The sequence below is a fragment of the Moschus berezovskii genome, chromosome 2 (assembly GCF_049115385.1).
Source record: "Moschus berezovskii isolate FMDL1 chromosome 2, NW_MosBer_1.0, whole genome shotgun sequence".
NCBI classification, from domain to species: domain Eukaryota; kingdom Metazoa; phylum Chordata; class Mammalia; order Artiodactyla; family Moschidae; genus Moschus; species Moschus berezovskii.
This window is the reverse complement of record NC_142461.1, coordinates 50,593,424-50,618,044: the sequence shown is the minus strand read 5'-3', so window position 1 is coordinate 50,618,044 and position 24,621 is coordinate 50,593,424. Positions and strand designations below refer to the sequence as shown.

Below are 24,621 nucleotides of genomic sequence, written 5' to 3'. Positions count from 1 at the left end.
ATTATAAATAATGCTGCTAAGAAATATGTATAGTTTTCTTTATTCTTTATGACTTATTTCCTTGAGATAAATTCACAGGCGTGGGATTATTAGGCCAAAAGGGTATGATTTAAGCTCCTTGGTATGCATTGTCAAATTTGTCTTATGAAAGAAAGAGACCAGTTTGGACTGCCACGTGTGAGAAATTTATATACATTTGCCATTGAGGGACTTGAGCCACAGCTAGTTTCATTTTCTTTCAGATGCTTCTTTGTAGTCAGCTACTCAATATTCTCCTTATTTAACTACCATCATGGCAAATTACCCCTTGCCAAAGACTACTTGGGGTTTGGATTTCTCTGAAATGCTTTTCACAGAGTCTCCATGGATTTATGGGGAGGAGTGTCTGTAGCTAATGTTGCTCAGTTACGACTTTTATTATGCAAAAAACCCCAACAAAACCTCACTATTAGCTGCATTTTATGCTGAGCTCTTTTTTTTGGAAAACAAATGAAACATTGAAACTCTGGCCCTAGTGGTCAACCCCACACAATTTGAAAATCCCAAACTTACTGATACTGTTGAATTTTGAGAAAGAGCAAATCTTCCCACAAAGTGGTAATAAGAGATTGCTTCTTTTTTTAATTAAAGACTGCTTTTAGTCTAATCTTATTTTAGTTTGACTTTATCTTTGAAAAAAAGACATGATGTGAAATATCTCCTAGCTTTGGGGAACAGCTTGAGTCATCTTGAGACGTCAGCATGAGACAGGAAGGGACTGGCGGTGCACAGAACAGGCTGGCTATTTGAGCGGCAGGGAGAATACTGGAAAGGGCAGTGGCTTTAGAAGAAGATGGTCCCAAAAGCCTCCTGGAGCCCCCGGGTAGGGGCTGGGGGTGACCCTTGATGAGTTTTTCCCAAAAGATTATAGGATGGGGCAAATCTGAGCGTACTAGGGTGTGATGTTTGTCCGACAGCAGGCTTCTCAACCTTTATGAATGGGGTAAAACAGTAAGTGAGGAGACAGTTACTCAAAGGCTGCCTATCTTAAAGGCAGTACTCAAAGGACAGTCTTTGGTTGCCCAGGTAAGACTTTGGAAGATTAGTATTTTCCCATCTCTTGGGAGGTCCTTGGAGTTAGACTTAATTTGAAATATGCCTGAGACCTCCCTGTCTCTGGTTTTCTAAAGGACATTCTAATTTAAAATAGGTCCTGCTGGGACGTCCCTGGTGGCACTGTGGATGGAAATCCACCTGCCAAAGCAGAGGTCATGGGTTTGATCCCTGGGCCAAGAGGATTCCACATGCCTCAAAGCAGCTAAGCCCAAGTGCCACAACTACTGAGCCTGTGCGCTAGAGCCTGTGCTCCTCAACAGGAGAAGCCATTGCAATGAGAAACCGTTTCATGGCCATGAGGAGTAGCTCCTGTTCACTGCAACTAGAGAAAGCCCACACAAAGCAACAAAGACCCAGAACAGCCAAAAATTAATTAGTTACATGAAACAAACTGCTTTCTGTTAAAAAAAAAAAAGTCTTGCTATTTTTGGGCTTCCCAGGTGGTGCCAGTGGTAAAGAACCTGCCTGCCAATACAGGAGATGTAAGAGATACAGCTTTGATTCCTGGGTCTGGAAGATTCCCTGCTATTTTCAAGAACATTGGTGAGATGTGGAATGACTTTTGGTTTGGAGAATGGTAATCATCGTAGAATGAAAGGGAAAGAGGTCTGAAACCATACAAAGGGACAGCTGTTTGACAGGGCAAGTGAGTCCCTCAGAGTCTTCAGGAGCTCCAGAGGTAACTCTGTTTACTGAGCTTAGATAGGACATTTGCTCTGTAGCACAGGTTTCTGAAAGGATTTGACTGGTAAAGTCATTATGGGATCAGAGAGATCTTCAGATGCTCTCCTGGAAGTTCCTGGACAGAGCCTACACCTGCTATTCCTTACAGAAATTTTTTTACCCAGAAAGTACTATTATTTAACTGAGTAACTTAGTACTTTTCTGGGAGAGTTAAGAACTTTTGGATTCTCTTTTAGAGGGTTATTAATGGGTTTTAGTGATCAATGCAAAGAAATAGAGGAAAACAACAGAATGGGAAAGACAAGAGATCTCTTCAAGAAAATTAGAGATTCCAAGGGAACATTTCATGCAAAGATGGGCTCGATAAAGGACAGAAATGGTATGGACCTAACAGAAGCAGAAGATATTAAGAAGAGGTGGCAAGAATACACAGAAGAACTGTACAAAAAAGATCTTCACGACCAAGATAGTCACGATAACGTGATCACTGACCTAGAGTCAGACATCTTGGAATGTGAAGTCAAGTGGGCCTTAGAAAGCATCACTACGAACAAAGCTAGTGGAGGTGATGGAATTTCAGTTGAGCTATTTCAAATCCTGAAAAATGATGCTGTGAAAGTGCTGCACTCAATATGCCAGCAAATTTGGAAAACTCAGCAGTAGCCACAGGACTGGAAAAGATCAGTCTTCATTCCAATCCCAAAGAAAGGCAATGCCAAAGAATGCTCAAACTACCGCACAATTGCACTCATCTCACATGCTAGTAAAGTCATGCTCAAAATTCTCCAAGCCAGGCTTCAGCAAAATGTGAACCGTGAACTCCCAGATGTTCAAGCAGGTAAAAGGCAGAGGCTCAGAGATCAAATTGCCAACATCCGCTGAATCATGGAGAAAGCAAGAGAGTTCCAGAAAAACATCTATTTCTGCTTCATTGACTATGCCAAAGCCTTTGACTGTGTGGATCACAATAAACTGTGGAACATTCTGAAAGAGATGGGAATTCCAGACCACCTGACCTGCCTCTTGAGAAACCTGTATGCAGGTCAGGAAGCAACAGTCAGAATTGTACATGGAACAACAGACTGGTTCCAAATGGAAAAGGAGTGCGTCAAAGCTGTATATTGTCACTTTGCTTATTTAACTTCTATGCAGAGTACATCATGAGGAAGGCTGGGCTGGAAGAAGCACAAGCTGGAATCAAGATTGCCAGGAGAAATATCAATAACCTCAGATATGCAGATGACACCACCCTTATGGCAGAAAGTGAAGAGGAACTCAAAAGCCTCTTGAGGAAAGTGAAAGAGGAGAGTGTAAAGGTTGGCTTGAAGCTCAACATTCAGAAAACAAAGATCATGGCATCTGGTCCCATCACTTCATGGGAAATAGATGGAAAAACAGTGGAAACAGTGTCAGACTTTATTTTTTTGGGCTCCAAAATCACTGCAGATGCTGATTGCAGCCATGAAATTAAAAGACGCTTACTCCTTGGAAGGAAAGTTATGACCAACCTAGACAGCATATTAAAAAAGCAGACACATTACTTTGCCAACCAAGGTCCATCTAGTCAAGGCTATGGTTTTTCCCGTGGTCATGTATGGATGTGAGAGTTGGACTGTGAAGAAAGCTGATCACCGAAGAATTGATGCTTTTGGGAACTGTGGTGTTGGAGAAGACTCTTGAGAGTCCCTTGGACTGCAAGGAGATCCAACCAGTCCATTCTAAAGGAGATCAATCCTGGGTGTTCATTGGAAGGACTGATGCTAAAGCTGAAACTCCAATACTTTGGCCACCTCATGCGAAGAGTTGACTCACTGGAAAAGATCCTGATGCTGGGAGGGATTGGGGGCAGGAGGAGAAGGGGACGACAGAGCATGAGATGGCTGGATGGCAACACCGACTCAATGGACATGAGTTTGAGTGAACTCCGGGAATTGGTGATGGACAGGGAGGCCTGGCATGCTGAGATTCATGGGGTCGCAAAGAGTCGGACACGACTGAGTGACTAAACTGAACTGAACTGAATGGATGGTCATGCTTTGATGTAATAGAAAATCAATGCAACCTTTGGAAAATGCTTGATTTCCACATAAATTCTGTAAAAGTTATGGCACAACCTGCTTTGGTGAAGAGTATAGACTGCAAGTAGGGGCTTCCCTGGGGATTCAGACAGTAAAGAATTTGCCTACAATGCAGGAGACCTATATTCGATTCCTGGATCAGGAAGGTTCCCTGGAGAAGGGAATGGCAACCCACTCCAGCATTCTTGCCTGGGGATTTCCATGGACAGAGGAGTCTGGAAGTCTACAGTCCCCGGGGTTGCAAAGAATAGGACACAACTGAGTGACTAACACACACACACACATAGACTGCATGTATAAGCTGCTCAAGGGAATAGTCTTCAAAGATGATGTGAAAACATCTGCTAGTCCTTCCTTCCTGAGGGCAGTAGATAGCTCCCTGGTGCCACTGTCATCATGAGGTACAGGTTAGCCAGGGCAGCCTGGGGTGCTGGGTTCCCTGCAGCAATGGTGGAAAGCAGAGCTAATGGATACAAGGGCCTAGAGGGGAAAGGAGGGTCATCAGTTCAGAATAAGGTCCAGGAAAGTGGACACCCGAGGCCAAAGCCTAGGTAGGATCTGACCCTGGGCCACACTGAAGGAAGAAAAGCGAAGGTCAAATCAGTGAGGCTGACTGGAAAAGTGAAACTAGTGGGAGAAGCAAGGTCAGGTCCAGGTGTTTGACCAGAAGAAACCAGTTGAAACAAAGTGAAAGTATGAAGGCTGAGTCAGTTCTGGGGTCACACCCAGGTTTAAGCAAAGGTCAGAGGACAGGTGTGGACCTGGGAGAGGCAAGAGAAGCCCCCAGAACTGCTGCTGTCCCTTGGACAAGGGCTTCTTCTCTCTGCCTTGGTAGTAAGCTCATCTTCTAATGTGGGCAGACAAGAGTGTGGGATCTGGGGAGAGTGAGCCAGGGATTGTATTGACAGTACAGGCAGACAGCCAGAACACAGAAGGGGGAGAAACGTGTTCAACCAGTTCTACAACTTTGTACTACACAATATCCGGACACATTATTTCTTTGTGATGTGTTTAACAGACAGGCAGTGGAGTCTGGGAGAAACAGCATGTATGGCTTTAGAGTCATACTGACCCTGGGTTTGCATCCCAGCTTTATTGCTTACTAGTTATGTGACACTGATGAAGTCGTCCTATCTTTCTGAGCCACCTGTTTCTCTTCTGTAAAACAAAGATGGTTCTAAGAACACCAGTGGAGGATGTAAAGTTCTTAGCACAGACCCTGGAGCATAGCAGATGCTCAGTAAACGTTTCCTTCTCCCTTTCCTGACTTCTTCTATGCATTTCATAGGAAAACAAAAAGAAGACTCTCTACTTGGTTATTTTAAGGGAGGGAGGTTTGCTATGGTGTCAACAGACAATCAAAAAAAAGACTAGCTTCCTGATAACAGAAAATCTCATGAACTAAACTAAGAAAAATAACTCAATTTGTGCAAAGCTTTCCGTGCAGAGGGCCTGGATTTGATCCCTGATCAGGGAGAAAATCCCCCATGCCACAACTAAGACCTGGTGCAGTCAAATAAATAAATATTATAAACAAAAAAAAAAACCCTTAAAACAAAGACATCCATAAAGAGTAAAAATGACAAGCCTCAGACAGAATTAGGGAGACCTTCACAACATACAAATAACAAATAAAAAGCCTCATCCAATATACATTTAAACACTCCTATAAATACAATTTTAAATGTGGGCAAAAGATTTAAACAGGTACTTGACAAAAGAAAAATCTCAGTGGTCAAGAAATGTATGAAAATGAGCTCAATTTTAGTAGCAATTAGGTAAGTACAAACTAAAACCACACTGAGATCACGCTATATATATAATCACCAGAATGGCAAAATTTAAAAATATGACAATATTTTTTTGTTGGAGCAATGGGAATTTTCATGTTCTGCTGGTGGGAGAGTAAGCCACAACATTCTACTTGAAAAGAGTTCTGTATTTATATCTAGAAAGCTAAAGAAATGCCCTGTGACCCAGGAATTCCACTTCCTGGTCTACACCCTTGAGAAACTTGGGAATATGTGCTCAGGTTTGAAACAGCATGCTTGTCACAGCCAACACCTGAAAGCAACCAAAGCATCAGCAGCAAGATGGATAAATGAACACCTACACACAACTCTTACAGTGGAATTGTGGCTAACTCTTACAGTGCTAAGTGAAAGAAGCAACATGTGAAAGACTAGGAAGAAAGTGACAGTGTTTGTCATTCAGTGGTGTCTGACTCTTTGCGACCCCATGGACTATAGCCTGCCAGGCTCCTCTGTCCATAGAATTCTCCAGGTAAGAATACTGCAGTGGGTAGCCATTCCCTTCTCAGGAGATCTTCCCGACCCAGGGATCGAACCTGAGTCTCCTGCATTGCAGGTGGATTCTTTATCATTTGAGCCACCAGGGAAGCCCATGAAAGTATAAATATAATTCCATTTTTATAAAATTCAAACAAGCAAAACTAAATTGTTTATTTAGGGATACAAACATGAGTGGTAAGACTATTAGGCAAAAGAAGGACGTGATTATCCTAAAAGTTGGGGTCATGTTACCTCTGCATGAAGGGAGTGGGTATGATGGGGTAGTTCTAGGGTGCTACTGTCTTGTCCAGTGGTAATTACATAGTGTTTTTATAATTATGTTATTTGTCAACAAAGGTCCGTCTAGTCAAGGCTATGGTTTTTCCAGTAGTCATATATGGATGTGAGAGTTGGACTATAAAGAAAGCTGAGCGCCAAAGAATTGATGCTTTTGAAGTGTGGTGCTGGAGAAGACTCTTGAGAGTCCTTTGGGCTGCAAGGAGACCCAACCAGTCCATCATAAAGGAGATCAGTCCTGGGTGTTCATTGGAAGGAATGATGCTGAAGCTGAAACTCCAATACTGTGGCCACCTCAGGCAAAGAGTTGACTCATTGGAAAAGACCCTGATGCTGGGAAGGATTGGGGGCAGGAGGAAAAGGGGACGACAGAGAATGAGATGGCTGGATGGCATCACTGACTCGATGGACATGAGTTTGGGTAAACTCCGGGAGTTGGTGATGGACAGGGAGGCCAGGTGTGCTGTGATTCATGGAGTCGCAAAGAGTCAGACACGACTAGGCGACTGAACTGAACTGAACTGAATTGATGTACAATATTACATAAGTTTCAGGTATATAACACAGTGATTCACAATTTTAAAAGTTTATACTCCATTTATAATTATTATAAAATATTGGCTATATTCCTTGCGATGTACAATGTATCCTCACAATTTATTTATTTTATACATAGTAGTTTGTATTTCTTAATCACCTATCTCTATTTAATACTCCTCCCTCCCCTCTCCATACTGGTATCCACTAGCTCATTCTCTATATCTGTGTGGGCCTACATTTTTTTGTTAGATCCATGAGTTTTAAATTAGGAGAGGTCTTTAGGAATTCATTCACATGTACTTGAGTGAGTGAGTGACGTCGCTCAGTCGTGTCCGACTCTTTGCGACCCCATGGACTGTAGTCCACCAGGCTCCTCCATCCATGGGATTCTCCAGGCAAGAATACTGGAGTGGGTTGCCATTTCCTTCAGGGGATCTTCCCAACCCAGGGATCGAACCCAGGTCTCCCGAATTGCAGGCAGACGCTTTAACCTCTGACCTGCACTTTGCTGACTCTGCTTTGTGCATGGTTTCCAGAAAGAGGAACTATTTTGCGATCTTCATACTTCCACTTTCAATGCTCATAGCAGACACATGCTCACTAACTGATTACATTCTTCTGCTGATCCTGGTATTAGAATCTTTGTTTTTATGGTGTTTGGGCAGCTACTACCAACAGACCATTGCTGCTATGTGAGATGACTCCTATTTACTATTCCTGGTTAGCCCTATCTGCCACCAGGAATATCCTCTCTAAAACTACTTTTGGAAGCACTATTCTTTCATAACAGTCCCTACACCTCAGACTTCTCAGCCTCCACCGACCTCCTTTCCTCTTTCATGGATGTTTTCTACCATATTCACTCGCCTGACCTGCAACTCATTTTGCATTATTGCTTCCCCAAGGAGGCTTTTAACATATTTTCTCTGGAATTCCTCCCCCTCGTCCCATTAAATTTTAATGACAAACATATGCCATGTATCTGTTTATGTACTATGATGCTTTGGAGGGCCAAAATCCCCTCCATGTCCCCTGTTTCTTGTAAAAAAAGAAAAGGCTTTAGTTTGCTAGGTCTTCCCTGAGTTCCAAAGAATTTGCTGTATGACGCTGTGCTGTGCTTAGTCGATGTCATGTCCGATTCTGTGACCCCATGGACTGTAGCCCGCCAGGCTCCTCTGTCCATGGGGATTCTCCAGGCAAGAATATTAGAGTGGGTTGCCATGCCCTCCTCCAGGCAATCTTCCCAATCCATGGATTGAATCCAGGTTGCCTGCATTGCAGGTAGATTCTTTACTGTCTGAGCCAGACACAGGGAGCTCAAATCTGGTGTTTTGTGACAATCTAGAGGGATGGGATGGGGGAGGGAGATGAGATGGAAGTTCAAGAGGAGGGGTACATACATATACCAATGGCTGCTTCATGTTGATATATGGCAGAAACCAACACAATATTGTAAAGCAATCATCCTCCAATTAAAAATTAAATTAAAAAATATTCCCCTTTCAGTGTAAGGTTGCTGCTGCTGCTGCTGCTAAGTCACTTCAGTCGTGTCTGACTCTGTGTGACCCCATAGACAGAAGCCCACCAGGCTCCCCCGTCCCCGGGATTCTCCAGGCAAGAACACTGGAGTGGGTTGCCATTTCCTTCTCCAATGTGTGAAAGTGAAAAGTGAAAGTGAAGTCGCTCAGTCGTGTCCGACCCTTAGCGACCCCACGGACTGCAGCCTACCAGGCTCCTCCATCCATGGGATTTTCTAGGCAAGAGTACTGGAGTGGCTTGCCAGTGCCTTCTCCGGAGTGTAAGGTTATAATTCCATATTTCTGTAAGTGCATCAGAATCACCTTGGATTCTTATTGAGATGCACATTCCTCCTTCCCTGCCTGCTCTAGATTATTACTGGAGAGAGGGGAGCTGATCTGAGATGGACAGAAGGAATTTTCTCTCTTTTCATTTTTTTCTCGGTGATTATTTTGAGGTCAGCAATATTAGCTGCTGGTTCAGCTAATCTGATCCCCTAACCAGATTTATCCTGAAGAATTTGATGTAAATTTTCACCTTGATTTTTTTGAAAAGGATTGGGCCTATTTGTATAATTATATAGTGATACAGATTAAAAAGGGATTCTGGCAAGTTTTCAGGACTGATAACAATAACCCTGGAATGAGGTTGTGATATCAGATGACCACATGTTGATGATTCCATGGTAGCACAGCTTTAAACCTCAGTGGTATGATCTTGCCTATGGCAATGAAGCAATAACTTTAATCTAAGGACACCCTGGGAAAACAACTTTATATAATCTGATAACAGGATATAGCTGTTCTTCAGTTCAGTTCAGTCACTCGGTCGTATCTGACTCTTTGTGACCCTATGTACTGTAGCACGCCTGGCCTCCCTGTCTATCATCAACTCCCAGAGCTTGCTCAGACTCATGTCCATTAAGTCAGTGATGCCATCCAACCATTTCATCCTCTGTCATCCCCTTCTCTTGCCTTCAATCGTTCCAAGCATCAGGGTCTTTTCCAATGAGTCAGTTTATCAAATCAGGTTGCCAAAGTACTGGAGCTTCAGTATCAGTCCTTCCAATGAATATTCAGAACTGATTTCCTTTAGGATTGATTGGTTTGATCTCCTTTCAGTCCAAGGGACTCTCAAGAGTCTTCTCCAACACCACAGTTCAAAAACATCAATTCTTTCGTGCTCAGCTTTCTTTAACTCTCACATCCATACATGACTACTGGAAAAACCATAGCTTTGACTACATGGACCTTTGTCAGTAAAGTGATGTCTCTGTTTTTTAATATGCTGTCTAGGTTGGTCATAGCTTTTCTTTCAAGGAGCAAGTGTCTTAATTTCATGGCTGCAGTCACCATCTGCAGTGATTTTGGAGCCCAAGGAAATAAAGTCCCTCACTGTTTCCATCGTTTCCACTTCTATTTGCCATGAAATTATGGGACCAGATGCCATGATCTTAGTTTTTTTGAATGCTCAGTTTTAAGCCAGCTTTTTCACTCTCCTCTTTTACTTTCATCAAGAGGCTCTTTAGTTTCTTTTTGCTTTCTGCCATAAGGGTGGTGTCATCAGCATATCTGAGGTTATTGGTATTTCTCCAGCTTGTGCTTCATCCAGTCTGGCATTTCGAATGATGTACTCTGCATATAAGTTAAATAAGCATGGTGACAATATACAGCATTGATGTACTCCTTTCTCAATTTGGAACCATTTCATTGTTCCACGTCTAGTTCTAACTGTTGCTTCTTGACCTGCATACAGATTTCTCAGGAGGCAGGTAAGGAGGTCTCATATTCCCATATCTTGAAGAATTTTCCACAGCTTATTGTGATCCACAGAGTCAAAGGCTTTAGTGTAGTCAATAAAGCAGATGTAGATGTTTTTCTGGAATTCTCTTGTTTTTTTTTTTTTTGTTCTTACTGAAGTATAGTTGCTTTACAATACTGTGTTAGTTTCAGGTGTATAGAACAGTAATTTAGTACTTTTGCAGGTTATATTCCATCATTACAAGATAATGAGTATATGAGCAGATTGGGTGGGTGGGGTTCCCCAGGAAAAGAGAACCATGCACGGCTTTCTTGACAAAAAATAAGTACTTTTGGTCTAAGCCACCTGTGATCTAAGCCAGACCACAATGCTTGCCCTTGAACAGGTCTCAGTAAATAATTTTTTTTAATATTTTAAAACTTTTGTTACCACTATTTATTTTTCTTTCATAGCTGTCCTTCATTTAACCATCCATTCAACAAATATTCATTGATTGCCTCTTATTATACTATGAGAGTCAGATGGACAGGGAGGCCTGGCGTGCTGTGATTCACGGGGTCGCGGAGAGTTGGACACGACTGAGCGACTGAACTGAACTGAACTGAAATAATGATTGTAAGAGAAAAAAAGAATGCAGGGACAAAGGAAAAGCAGTCATAAAGCAAGAGTTCAACGATAAAACAGAATTCTAATTCCTCCTCAAGGGATGTGGATAGCAATCTGATACAGATCTTAGGTTGAGCAGAACTAAGACTCCACCCACATGGAGGGCTGTGACTATGTGCTTTGATCCCAGCCTTGTCAGAACCTAAGGAAAGATGATAAGACCTTATCTGACCCTTGTGCTTTCAATCAACTAAAGCCTGGACTTTGGTCAACATTTACCCTGATTCCATGCAGAAATCTCCTCTGATCAAGCCCTGTCATGAACACACATGTACCAAACCATTCCCCATCTCACTACCACTCCCCCTGCCCCAGGCCAGTTTTGCTGTTTGGGGAGACACCACTTTGGAAAAGATCCTCCATGGTCTCCTTACTTGCTGTAAGTAATAAATCCTTCCTTTTCCTGATCTTTGGCTTCATTGTAACTTTTGACTAGATACCCACCAAGAGGCAAATACAGTTTTTGGGTAACAGGAATAATTCCCTGGGCTATACAACATATCTTTGTTGGGTAAACCTATGGCTGATTCATGTTGATGTTTGGTAGAAACCAACACAATACTGTAAAGCATTTATCCTTCAATTAAAAATAAATAACAAAGATATATCCTTGTTGCTTATCTATTGTAAATGTAGCAGTTTGTATCTGTTAATCCCAACCCCTAATTTGCTCCTCCTGCTTTCTCTCCTCCTTTTGGTAACCACAAGCTTGTTTTCTGTATCTAACAGGATATATTTGAGTAACAAAAGAAAATACTTCATGTAGAGACCATTCAAATTATGGCTTACATAATGGAAGAGTAGAAAAAAATTGAAAATTGCTTAAGACACAATTTAGGAAGAAAAGTTTTCACTGGTAAACTATTTAGGAAGAAAGTTTTTACTGGTTCTAAGTTATGTTTTAAGACATGTGGGCCCAAAAAGAAAGATGATAACATTTGTTTTTCTGAGTGCAAGCATCATGTATAGGCATGAACTTTTATAGCGTCATTATTTATTTGTCTTTTTAATTGGCTTTATTGATTTGTAATACTCAGTGCTGATTTTGTATACAGTGAACTACAGTGTTTCCATTTTCTGAAATATCTTGATTTAGGACAGACATCATGCACAGGCCCTGCTTTATCACACTCAAACATCATGATAACCCAGTGAAACTGATATTATTATATCATTTTCCAGATGAGGAAATTGAGACTCAAAGAAGTGCTCCAAGTCATATAGCTGGTAAATGGTGATGGTGTAATTCAGATGAGATCTGTGTATCTCAAAGCCTGAACCAGTCTTCTAGTTTCAGAAACTAAAAACTTTTAGGCTCTATCCTCTACCTGGACCAAGATGAACTATATGTAATATGTTTATTGATGTTTAAAGATGACCTGGTTGAAGGTGACTGCTATTCTGTGTGTACTGAAGCAGCTAAGACCAGCATGTCACTGTTACAGGGACAGCATACTTGGACAAAAATAAAAAGGCCCAACCTTGTGTGGAGGTTTGTGCTAGACACTGGTGGGTGAGGCTTAGTGACAAGCCTGCTGGCTTGCAGGGCCCTGGAAGGTCCTAGTAGCCCCCTTGCTTTGTTTTTTTTGGTTGTGCCAGCTCAGTGCGCGGCACAGTTCCTCAATCAGGTTTTGAACCTGGGTCACTGCAATGAAAGCATGGAAACCGAACCACTGGACTACAAGGGAACTCGTGCCCCATTGCTAGTTTAAATGCACATAAATATGAGCCTTCAAAAGGAGGGCCTGAAAGGTCCATTCTGTCTCCACAGCATCTTGGTGGATACTAGCAGTACACTGGGCTTCCCTGGTGGCTCAGATGGTAAAGAATCCGCCTGCAATGCGGGAGACCTGGGTTCGATCCAGGGTTGGGAAGATCCCCTGGAGGAGGGCATGGCAACCCACTCCAGCAATCTTGCCTGGAGAATCCCATGAACAGAGGAGCCTGACGGACTACAGGACATAGGGTCACAAAGAGCCAGACACGACTGAGTGACTAAGCACACTAAGCACATGCACACGCAGGGGTACAGAGGAAACGGGAACTGTGGTGAGGCAGCAGTGCCACCTCTGCCCCAAGGACAGCAGACAGCCCCTCCCCACTCCAGAGAGCCTCCTAATCATTTGATCTGGCCTGTGACCTTGTGCTGTTTGACACACAGGACAAGGTGGTCAGGCAAAGCATGGCTCTGGCTCCACCACCCTCTCCCATCACAGTATACTTGAGATGTCTTCCTTCCCACCTGTGGTCTCAGTCCTGTTCTCATTCCCAAACCAAACAGGAGATGCTCAGAGAGTGGCAGCCCGTGTTCTATGGCTCAGCATCTAACGTTTTAGTTTTGCTATCTAATCTAGTGCCAGGCTGGTCATTCCTATCACTTTGGGAAATATTTAGACTCATGGGAATGGAAGTCCTGAGTGAATAGGAAGGAGGCATGATAAATATATTTTCCACTGGGGAAAAAAGGAACATGAAAGGTTCAGAACTTAGAGCACTTTTAGGAAGGGTCAATGAGGCCCTAAATTATACAGCTAGGAGAAATGAAGAGCCTAAATACAGAAGTTATTCTGAGGGAGATTGGAGGCTGAGTCAGGTAGACCACTGACTTAGAGTCTCTGATTGTCCTGCTGGGATAAGCACCCAGCATGTGTATGTTCCTGGGCACTCCACAGTATTCACATCACTTGGTCTGAAGGCCCATTCTTGAGAATTATTGCTGACCTGTGATCTGACAGGTGTGTCACAGATTAAAAATAATAATAATTTATTTTTCGCTGTGCTGGGTCTTCGTTGCTGCACTGGCTTTTCTCTAGTCATGGCAAGCAGGGGCTACTCGCCAGTTGCAGTGTGCAGGCTTCTCGTTTCAGTGGCTTCTCTTGTTTCAGAGCACAGCTCTAGGGTGCACAACCTTCAGCAGTTGCAGCATGTGGGCTCATGTTGAGCTCTCTAGAGCACAGGCTCACTAGCTGTGGCACTCCAGCTTAGCTGCTCCTCCGCATGAGGAATTTTCTCAGACTGGGGATCGAACCTGTGTCTCCTGCATTGGCAGGAGGATTCTTTACCACTGAGCCACCAGGGAAGCTCCTATGTCACAGACGTTTAGAAGCTGAGTAATGATTCAGAGATCTATCACTCACAATTTGAGAACAGTTACCAATAAATCTCTGAGAAGAAAAGATTGTTTTGCTTACTTCTAACGCGGAGAGTCGGACACGACTGAGCGACTGAACTGAACTGAACCTCTCCTTTTAAAGAGTGAATGTCTTTACCCTGTAACCACTTTTATCCCTTTCCCCACCTGAAGAAGGTGCGGCTTTATTATAGAACCATGTCAATTCAATGTTTTTAAAGTTTGTGGGAAGGTAGCGTTATTGGGCAGGGATAAAGTTGCTAAACTAAAGGGTGGATGCGACTGAGTAAGGGGAAGTTGCTTCCCTTAGCTAAACTGACTATCAGTGTTAAGTTGTGGTCCAGTTGACTCTGCTCAAAGGGAAAGCCCAGGCAACACCATGCCATCCTCTGCAGCTCAGACAGGACAGCCTTGGCAGTCAGTCATTTTCTGGATGCCAAATAGAGCAGAGGGAACATCTCTGAGTCCAAGGGATAGCAAAGCACTTCATACAGAGGGCTTAATTTGTCTCTTTTTACAAACAAACAAACAAAAAATAACAACTCTATCTTTTCCTTCCCCAGGAATAGGACAAAAGGAAAAGTTGGTATTTGTGAAGTGGTTCTAATGTAAGTGTTTATTTTAGTGGAAACAGATAACAAGTTCATGCTGCAGGAGAAAGCTACCCTTCCCCCACACTGGAGGGGTGGAATGGAGGCAGAAGCACTGTTGCCTCTCCACCCCACCCTCTGGGCCCTACTGCAGCTCTAACCCCAGCTGTGTGCCGGACTGAGGGCAGTTTCACACAGGCAGTGCACAAAAGCAGGATGAAGGGTCCCGCAGAGGGGGCTGTATTTTCTGTTTGCAGATACATATCGACTCAATCTTCACTCTAGGGAAGAGTCAGCATCTCAAGTTGGAAAAAAGAAGGTATACTAGTATGGCCTTTGAAGGGAGGGGCACCTCTGAGTGCTGGAAGCCGCAGTGAATTGGAAGTTGGTCTGCTTTGCCCCTTCTCTGGCGCTGCCAGTGTGAACTCACACGCCCTTGAGAAGGCTGTGCCTTTAATAATAGCTTGTATGCACAGTTGGCTCTCTGCATCTGCAGTTCAGATTCTACCAACTGCCAATGGAAAATGTTCGAGAAAAAAATCTCAGAAAGTTCCAAAAAACAAAAGTTGAACTTGCCAGCACCTGTGTACATAGCATTTAAATTGTATGCTGCTAGCTATTATAAATAATCTAGAGATGACTGAAAGTATATGGGCTGCATGTAGATTATATGCAAATACTATGCCACTTTATAGGGTGTCCCTGGTGGCTCAGGTGGTAAAGAATCTGTCTGAAATGCAGGAGACCTGGGTTCGATCCCTGGGTTGAGAAGATCCCCTGGAGGATGGCATGGCAACCTGCTCCAGTATTCTTGTCTAGAGAATCCCATGGAGGTGCCTGGGGGGTTACGGTCCATGGGGTTGCAAGGAGTCAGATGTGGCTAACATACTTTACCTTTATCTTTGGTGAGGAAAGGGTTACAAAGAACCAAGCAAATAGTTCTGGGCCCTGGAATAGACTGTCCATTACAAAGCACCAGGACATGCCATCATCCTCTCTTTGCCTGCCCCATTCCCTGCCCACATTTGAAAACTCCCTGGTGGCTCAGATGGTAAAGAATCTGCCTGCAATGCAGGAGACCAGGGTTCAGTCCCTGGGTTGGGAAGAAGCCCTGGAGAATGGAATGGCAATCCACTCCAGTATTCTTGCCTGGAGAATCCATGGACAGAGGAGTCTGGTGGGCTACAGTTCATGGGGTGGCAAAGAGCTGGACACGAATGAGCGACTAACACTTCATGCCACTTTATACAAGGGACTTGAGCATCCCAGATTTTGGTATCTGTGGGGGTCCTGGAACAAATCCCTCATGGATACTGAGGGATATATATAACAAGAGAGGATTAGATTTGCTGATCTCCAAGGCCCATGAAATCAGATTAGAAGTTCAGTGAAATGCTTTTTGTAGGCCTTAAGTAAGCACTGTTGCTGCTGCTGCTAAGTCACTTCAGTCGTGTCCGACTCTGTGTGACCCCATAGACGGCAGCCCACCAGGCTCCCCCGTCCCTGGGATTCTCCAAGCAAGAACACTGGAGTGGGTTGCCATTTCCTTCTCCAATGTGTGAAAGTGAAAAGCGAAAGTGAAGTCACTCAGTCTCGCCTGACTCTTCGCGACCCCATGGACTGCAGCCTACCAGGCTCCTCCGTCCATGGGATTTTCTAGGCAAGAGTACTGGAGTGGCTTGCCATTGCCTTCTCCAAAGCACTGTTAGGTTGCATTATCTTACAGATAAGCTCTGTTTTAGCATGAAATGAGGGTGTGTAAGGTACTTCAGCATTACCTGTCATGTCTCAGTATAGGAGTAGGCAACACGCTTGTCAGGAGCCATCCAAACTCAGCCAGAGTGTGCAGCAGAGGACCATAATCTGTCTTGATTTCACAGCCCTGCGTGAATAAGCACAGATCTCATAGTTTAATGACAAAGACGAGCAGCCACACAAGTGATGACAATAAGGGTGAGGAGTGTTGGGATAAGGGAATTCATGCTCCATTAACTGCAGTTTCACCGGCTCCAGTCTTCTTTTCTGCTTCCTGTTGCTTCCCAACCATTCAACCAAACTAAAAACCCTGGGGATCTGAGTGGAGCGAGGTTCTCTAAGGTTTGGGCCTTCCTTCCCTAGGTCTTGGTTGGGCATCAAACTTTAATGTATAGGGTGGGGGCTAGGAATTCGCATTTTAAAAAGCTCCCTGGGTGATTTGGATCCAAGTAGAGCCCACACTTTCAGAAACACTGGTCTAGGGCCTGGGAAGTGAGGACTGGAGTAGAGAGTGAGCACTGAGGAGTGAGTGGTGAGAGGAGCAAAGAATGCTCACTGCTTTTCACTCACTTGGAATTGATTCTTACTTGGAGTTTTTCCTTTTATCCTACATCCTTGTGCCCCCCTCAATGGGGTTTCCAGTTTCCTTGTAAATGGCCTATGTTTCTCTAAGCTCGGCAAAGCCAGAAAGGTGAAAGTGTCCTTGAGAGAAGCTGCCAGTGAGGGCCTCACACACCAGCAAATATACCCGAATTCAGTCTGTACACCTCAATGGCAGTCCATTTGGTGATACCTGAATTCAGAGCACACAATGCTGACAGCAAAGTCACCTCTTATTAGGAAGGACAATGCTGTGTGTACACATTTGGTCTGATGAGAGAGAGAATACCTTTGGATATTTATGCCTTTGAAAGTCAATTCACAAGGTGAAAAAGTCAGTCACATTGGTTGCTCAAAGACAAAATTGACTGAATTTGTTTTCACTTTCATCTAGTTGTCTTGGCATTGTGTACAGAGAATCTCAGTGCCGGGGATGTTATTTAGAATAAGAATGTCGAACGTTTGGGAATCTACTGCTATTAATGTATAATTATTTTGCTATCGTTAAACAAATCTGAACATTGAGTAAAACAAATCACCTTTTCCCAAATTTGCAAGAAGTTTGTTCAAGTATTTGTGATGAAATTCTGAACACTGAATAAACATGTTTGAATAATATTGTCTGTTAGTCAAGGCTATGGTTTTTCCCGTGGTCATGTATGGATGTGAGAGTTGGACTGTGAAGAAAGCTGATTGCCGAAGTATTGATGCTTTTGAACTGTGGTGCTGGAGAAGACTCTTGAGAGTCCCTTGGACTGCAAGGAGATCCAACCAGTCCATTCTAAAGGAGATCGATCCTGGGTGTTCATTGGAAGGACTGATGCTAAAGCTGAAACCCTAATACTTTGGCCACCTCATGCGAAGAGTTGACTCACTGGAAAAGACTCTGATGCTGGGAGGGACTGGGGGCAGGAGGAGAAGGGGACGACAGAGAATGAGATGGCTGGATGGCATCACCGACTCGATGGACATGAGTTTAAGTGAACTCCGGGAGTTGGTGATGGACAGGGAGGCCTGGAGTGCTGTGATTCATGGGGTCGCAAAGAGTCGGACACGACTGAGCGACTGAACTGAACTGAACTGAGGCAATGAAGATCTAAATGTAAAACTCAATATAAAAGTAAAGCCAAATTATAAAAAAACTGCAGTTTACCTCAATAACTGTCCATTGTTCTACTACGATGGCATCATTTCCTTTCCTGCTGAATCCTGGTACTCCAGAGCCTTCTTCTTCATAGATAAAGAATCCTTCCAAAGATTTCGACAAGTGATCCCCTGTGATGAAAAAGATACAATTAAGGAGAGTTGCACATATTCAGTGTCTTTTCAGGTCATCCAAAATGTTAATAAATAACCCTTACAGGAAGCTGAAAGAGAAATATATCAATTAATAAATACTTGTTTTAGTTGAATCTATGACATTTCCCTTCTCTTTGAGGTAATTTCTTTTCTTTGAAAAGTTAAGACAGTTTTATACCTAACTGAATTAAAATCAAATTGTAAACACGAAGACTATAATAACAAACACAAGATAAAATAATCTCATACAGTGAGAATCAAATGGATTTCCTAAGCCTAAAAACATCTGGAAATCACCTTCACCTGGAAATCAAATGCTGGTTTCTGTTCGAAATGTTGTATGCACGTCAATCATATCACTAAGAAAAACAACATCAAAAATATTAATCCTTGAAATTACAGGTATGATATCAAAACCAAGGTGAGGTAAGATTATTTTTAAAAATATAAATACAGAACAATTCTTTGCTTCAATGATGCTTAAAAAAAAAAGAATGGTAACAGGAAGATCCTAAACAGAAGTCATTGTCAAAAGAATTCCTGCTGGGAAGGAAGTTTTGAGGGAGGGCCTCTCTGACATTTTTTTGAACAGTTGACAATAACCAGCTGGCCAAAACTAAACTGATTTTATGGAAATTCTTTTGTCTCCTACTTTGCAGTAGGAGGCAATTTTCCCAAGATCATGTGCTGGTTAAACATTTTGTTTTCATACAGCACAATGTCACATCAAAGTTTCCCTGATGAACGATTATCCAGATAATAACCTACAAAGTTTCAAAACATCTGTTAAGCTTAAAGACCAAAACACAAACAAACAAAACAACACCAAAGTAATTCAAATGTAATTTTCAGTTTTCATTTTTATTAATGAGCTATAAAACTTTAAGAGAAAATCACTATTACTATTTTTATATCAGTTATAGTCCGGGCAGAATAACATGAAGAATTTACTTTGTTTGGCATAGTTCCCAAAACCCAGTAAAGTTTAATTTGTTGAAATTGCTATTCTAACTACAGTATATGTTCCACTTCCTTTAAATGTACTTGTCTACTGTCGTACCAAAGTGACCCACAGAATTAAACCTATTTTTGATTGTCAGTTTAGAGCATCACAAGACCATCTTTAAAATTGTATATTTGCCTCAAGTCCTTTTTTAGAATGGGGGTATGAACTTTAAGAATAATTATATACTGTGATAATTATGTAGTTAATTGTAATCTCTTCTTATTTATTTTAGGATTATATAGTTGAAGAACCATGGGTTTTGTGGTGTCTGTTTTCTTGTTCTCAGTATTGAGATTCCTTACTACTTCTAAACTTTTCTTGGTTTAAAAGAAAGAAAATGTAGTAGACTCACACTGCAATACCACCAAGAATAAAAAAGAAAGACTCACTGGAATACAACAACATGGCTAACTGTCAGAGATATTATGTTGAGGAAAAGAAGTGAGGAGATAAAGAAAACATACTGTATAGTTCAACCTACATGAAGTTCAAAAATAAGCAAAATTAATCTATGGTGCTGGAAGTCAGAACAATGCTTCTCTCTGCATGGGAGGGTCTTAATGGGGAAGGGCCATGAGGAGGCCTTCTGGGATTTCAGAAATGTTCTGTATCCTTTTTTTTTCCTTGCCTTTTACCCCTCAATATTGAGATATAGTTGACATATAAGGAAATGTTCTGTATCTTGAACATTTGTGTTCTATTCAGCTGTGCGCATAAGATTAATGCATCTTATTCTATGTATCTTATAACTTCAGTTGAAAACAAAAGACATTCCTTCTCACTTTAGAGCTCCCCAAGTCCCCTGGCTAAGCTTTCTTAGGGACCATGCTGTTCCTCAGAGCCACAGGAGAATGATACTTCCAGGAGGGACTATTTCCATCTCTTGAGAAACTTTCCCTGACAGAAGCAGCAGCTGGGGAGGGTGGCAGGGAAGGCCTCATGGGGAGTGACCATTGGGGTGCTTGGTGTGTTATATTCCAGGTATTGGGTAAGGTGACAATTCTAAATGATTACTTAACAACTGTCCTGAACTGACTCATCTCTTAACAGCATGTATCTCAGACCTTCCCACCCAGTGTGCATTGGCCCACTGGTGTGCTTTGGCCCACTGGTGTGCTTAGAATGGGGTTCAGATGAGCTAAGGTACAGGGCGCCCCCTCCTGCCCAGAGCAGCTTTTCTTCTTATATCCACGTGTCCTCCAATATCGTTGTTCAGTTGCTCAGTCGTGTCTGACTCTTTGTGACCCCATGGACTACAGCATGCCAGACTTCCCTGTCCTTCACCATCTCCCGGAGCTCAAACTCATGTCCATTGAGTCAGTGCTGCCATTCAACCATCTCGTCCTCTGTCATCCCCTTTACCTCCTGCCTTCAACCTTTCCCAGTATCAGGGTCTTTTCTAATGAGTTGGCTCTTGGCATCAGGTGGCCCAAGTATTGAAGCTTCAGCTTCAGAATCAGTCCTTCCAATGAATATTCAGGATTTAATTCCTTTAGAATTGACTGGTTTGATCTCTTTTCAGTCCCAGGGACTCTCAGGGGTCTTCTCAAACACCACAGTTCAAAAGCATCAGTTCTTCGGTGCTCAACCTTCTTTATGGTCCAACTTTCACATTCATACATGACTACTGGAAAAACCATAACTTTGACTATACGGACCTTTGTTGGCAAAGTAAAGTCTCTGCTTTGTAATACGCTGTTTAGGTTTGCCATAGCTTTTCTTCCAAGGAGCAAGTGTCTTTAAATATCATGGCTGCAGTCACCATCTTCAGTGATTTTGGAGCCCAAGGAAATAGTCTCTCACTGTTTTCATTGTTTCCCCATCTATTTGCCATGAAGTGATGGGACCAGATGCCATGATCTTAGTTTCTTGATTGTTGAATTTTAAGCCAACTTTTTCACTCTCCTCTCTCACCTTCATCAAGAGGCTTTTTCGTTTCTCCTCACTTTCTGCCATAAGGGTGGTGTCATCTGCATATCTGAATTTATTGATATTTCTTCCAGCAATCTTGATTCCAGCTTGTGCTTCATCCAGCCTGGCATTTTGCATGATGTACAATATTATCATTTTCTATGTGTGCAGAGGGTTTCTTGGGTGGCTCAGTGGGTAAGGAATCCACCCACAGTACAGGAGATGCAGGTTAAGTCCCTGGGTTGGGAAGATCCCCTGGAGGAGGGAATGGCAACCCACTCTAGTATTCTTGCCTGGAGAATACCATGGACAGAGGAACCTGGCAGGCTACAGTCCATAGGATCGCAAAGAGTTGGACATGACTAAAGTGATTGAGTGTGCATGTGTGCATAATATGAAAAAGTTACAAAGAATTGACCTGATCCACTGCTTCTCAATTTTTTTTTTCTGGCCTTGCCGTAACGTGTGAGATCTTAGTTTCTCCTGACCTGGGACAGAACCTGTGCCCTCTCAGTGGAAACACAAGTCTTAACCACTGGACTGCCAAGGAAGTCCCATGGTTAGCTTTTAAGGATAGGGAAGATGTCCATTTTGCTCATCAACCCCATGTGCCAGGCCTAGGGCCTGGTGTGTATATGTATACATACAGGGTTTCCCTGGTGACTTAGCAGTAAAGAGTCTGCCTGAAATGAAGGAGACTGGGGTTCAATACCTGGGTCAGGAAGATCCCCTGGAGAAGAGCATGGCAACCCACTCCAGTATTCTTGCCTGGAGAATCCCCATGGAGAGAGGAGCCTGGTGAGCTACAGTACATGGGATTGCAAAGAGTAGGACACGATTGAGCAACTATGCACAGTAGCACATACACACATATATGTATGAATACATACATGTTGCAGTGTCATCACTCCACCCTACTCCTCTTTCTGATACATCTCCAACTCCACACAAGCATTTTTATAGGAGTGAAGAGACTGAAATGACTATCAAATAAAGTCTGAAAAGAATCCACAATAAATGAAAATGTAGACTTCAGATGTGGGTATACCATAGGTAGGGAGAGGCTATGTTCTGAGGGTGGTGGGCATTGGTAGGCTAGTGAAGTGTAATAACCTCAAGGGTTGTGTTTGTGTGTGTGGGTGTGTTCTGTACTAGTTGGCAGAGTTGGCCATCTCATCCATGTCAGCTGCCCGCTGGATCTCTACATGTTCTGGTAGAATAAAGTGCTTTGTCTACGTTGGCATAATTGGATAAGCCTCTTGTAGGCTCCTCTGGATTCATTTGGGAGTTGTAAGTGTGCAGGGAACCCAGCTGCAGGCCAGTTTGGAGGTCAGATGCTGGAGAAGGTCAGGAACAGGAGAAGGTCATGCAGTGAGACCCTCGGGCCATAAGAACAGCAGGAGGGTCCCTGGGTGCCCTGTGTGTGGGACTTTTCAAAACAGAAAAGGCTTTGAAAGTGAGTGAAAAAGGCCACTGAAGAGGAATTTCACAGACCTTACAACATTTCCACCGTGACTTTCCTGACTTAATTTTTTTTCCCCCCACTTCCCTGTTTCTGGAGAATTTTATAGAATGAGATTTGTGGAGTAATTTATTTAAATTTCTGAGCAATATCTGGTTTTGTACTTCTCCTCATGTGTGGGCTGGCTTCTGATAGTATTGTGGAAGAGGATGGAAGCAAGACAAAACAAAATATGCATTGTCCCCTACGTGCTTTGGATGTCAGGCATCAGATGTTCTAGGACAAAGTGGCCGATTCAGCCCTGCTTCCTCTGACTTGCTTCTCATGGTGACACAGGCATGGGTCACAATTTCCCCTCCACAGCTTCCCTGTGTACTCCCAGGAAAGTCCCGAGTGACACACCCAGTCGCCAGACCTTACAGACCACGGCTCATTAGGGCTTGGCATGGCCTGCAATGCAACACGTCTAATGAGACATTCCGGAGCTGCTGACACGGAGAGACTCTCCCTGGGGCTCTCTAAATAGCTTCTGAGGCTTTAAGAACAAAAGCCCTACAGAGCCTCTGGCTGGCAACTGCTGTGGCTAATTTTATTTCCACCAGGCAAGGCTCAAGGCAGGGATGCCTGAAAGACATTGTGAAAGGAGGATTTCTTTGTCTTTCCTTCAGCAATTAGTCATAATCCAAAATTTGGAATGGCTTTTTAAAGTTTTTTTTGGCCACACCACGCAACTTGCAGGATATCCTAGTTCCCCGACCAGGAATGGAACCCAGGCCTTGATAGTGAAAGCGTGGAGTCTTAACCACTGGACTGCCAGGGAATTCCAGACCCCCTAGCCCCTTTTTTTATGGCTCTAACTTACACTCTTTGGAGGGAAGAGCAAGAACATAGACACACAGAGAGAAATATGTGAAGCATAAACTGACCTCCAAATAGCTGATTCATACTAAAAGTATTGTAAAAACATCTTGTAAGTGTCAGGAGAGAAAACCAATCTCAGAAAATGAGCTCTGACAGTGGGTGAGGCACTGTGGGAGTCACTTCGTACATAGTATATCTTACAAAATTCTCACAACAGTTAGTAGAAATGTTTTTATACCCCTTTTAGGAAACTGAGGCTCAGTGAGCTCAACTAACTTCCCCAGGTCACACAGCTCTAAGTAGAGGACATAGAATTTAAACTCTGTTTAAATCCTAAAGTCCACAGGCTTTATGTCAGATCTGGCTGTTTCCATAAAAGATCAACTTGGAAGAAGTTTCCAATAACTAAAAATACTATTAAATATTTCTTGAGTATTTGCCAAGTGCCAAACACTATGCAAGGGTGTTTCAATGAGCTAGATCCTTACTCTTGGTTGCTAGTTAAAGGGACCTATCGGAACATGACTTGCTTCCCTGGTGGCTCAGAGGTTAAAGCGTCTGCCTGCAATTCAGGAGACCTGGGTTCGATCCCTGGGTCGGGAAGATCCCCTGAAGAAGGAAATGGCAACCCACTCCAGTATTCTTGCCTGGAGAATCCCATGGAGGGAAGAGACTGGTAGGCTACAGTCCACGGGGTCACAAAGAGTCGGACATGACTGAGCGACTTCACTTCACTTTAGTTGTATTAGTTAAGGCATCACTAGGCTGATCTAATAATAAAGAAGTTTATTGAGAACTCATCTGGTTTGCTTTTTCATTCCTCTCTATAACCTCAGTGAATCATGGTCCCTAACTATCCTGATCTGCACAAACTCCATCCTTCTTAATGTGTTTTTCCAGTCTCCTTATATCTTTTTTATCTTTTCTTTTAGCACTAATCTCTTTTAAAAAAAAACAACAAAAAATGCTTTTCTTAGAAATAATTTTTGGAAAGTTTTGCTTGTTTTTGTGATAGACAAATGATTACATATCCATTGTAACTAAAAGAAGATTAGGTAGAGATGAAAGATAAGGGAA

General features: G+C 42.9%; 1 protein-coding gene across 2 annotated transcripts in view; it reads right to left on the bottom strand.

The window, feature by feature from the left end:
• RFTN2 (raftlin family member 2) overlaps nucleotides 1-24,621 on the bottom strand; it is a 65,882-nt gene that overhangs the window by 12,791 nt on the left and 28,470 nt on the right. For both annotated transcript variants that reach the window (XM_055398969.2, XM_055398970.2), the window contains exons 7-8: nucleotides 18,159-18,280; nucleotides 16,429-16,532 (exon numbers count right to left, since the gene is read on the bottom strand). In XM_055398969.2, coding sequence (XP_055254944.1) covers nucleotides 16,429-16,532; nucleotides 18,159-18,280 — 226 coding nt within the window. The remainder of the gene's footprint in view (nucleotides 1-16,428; nucleotides 16,533-18,158; nucleotides 18,281-24,621) is intronic.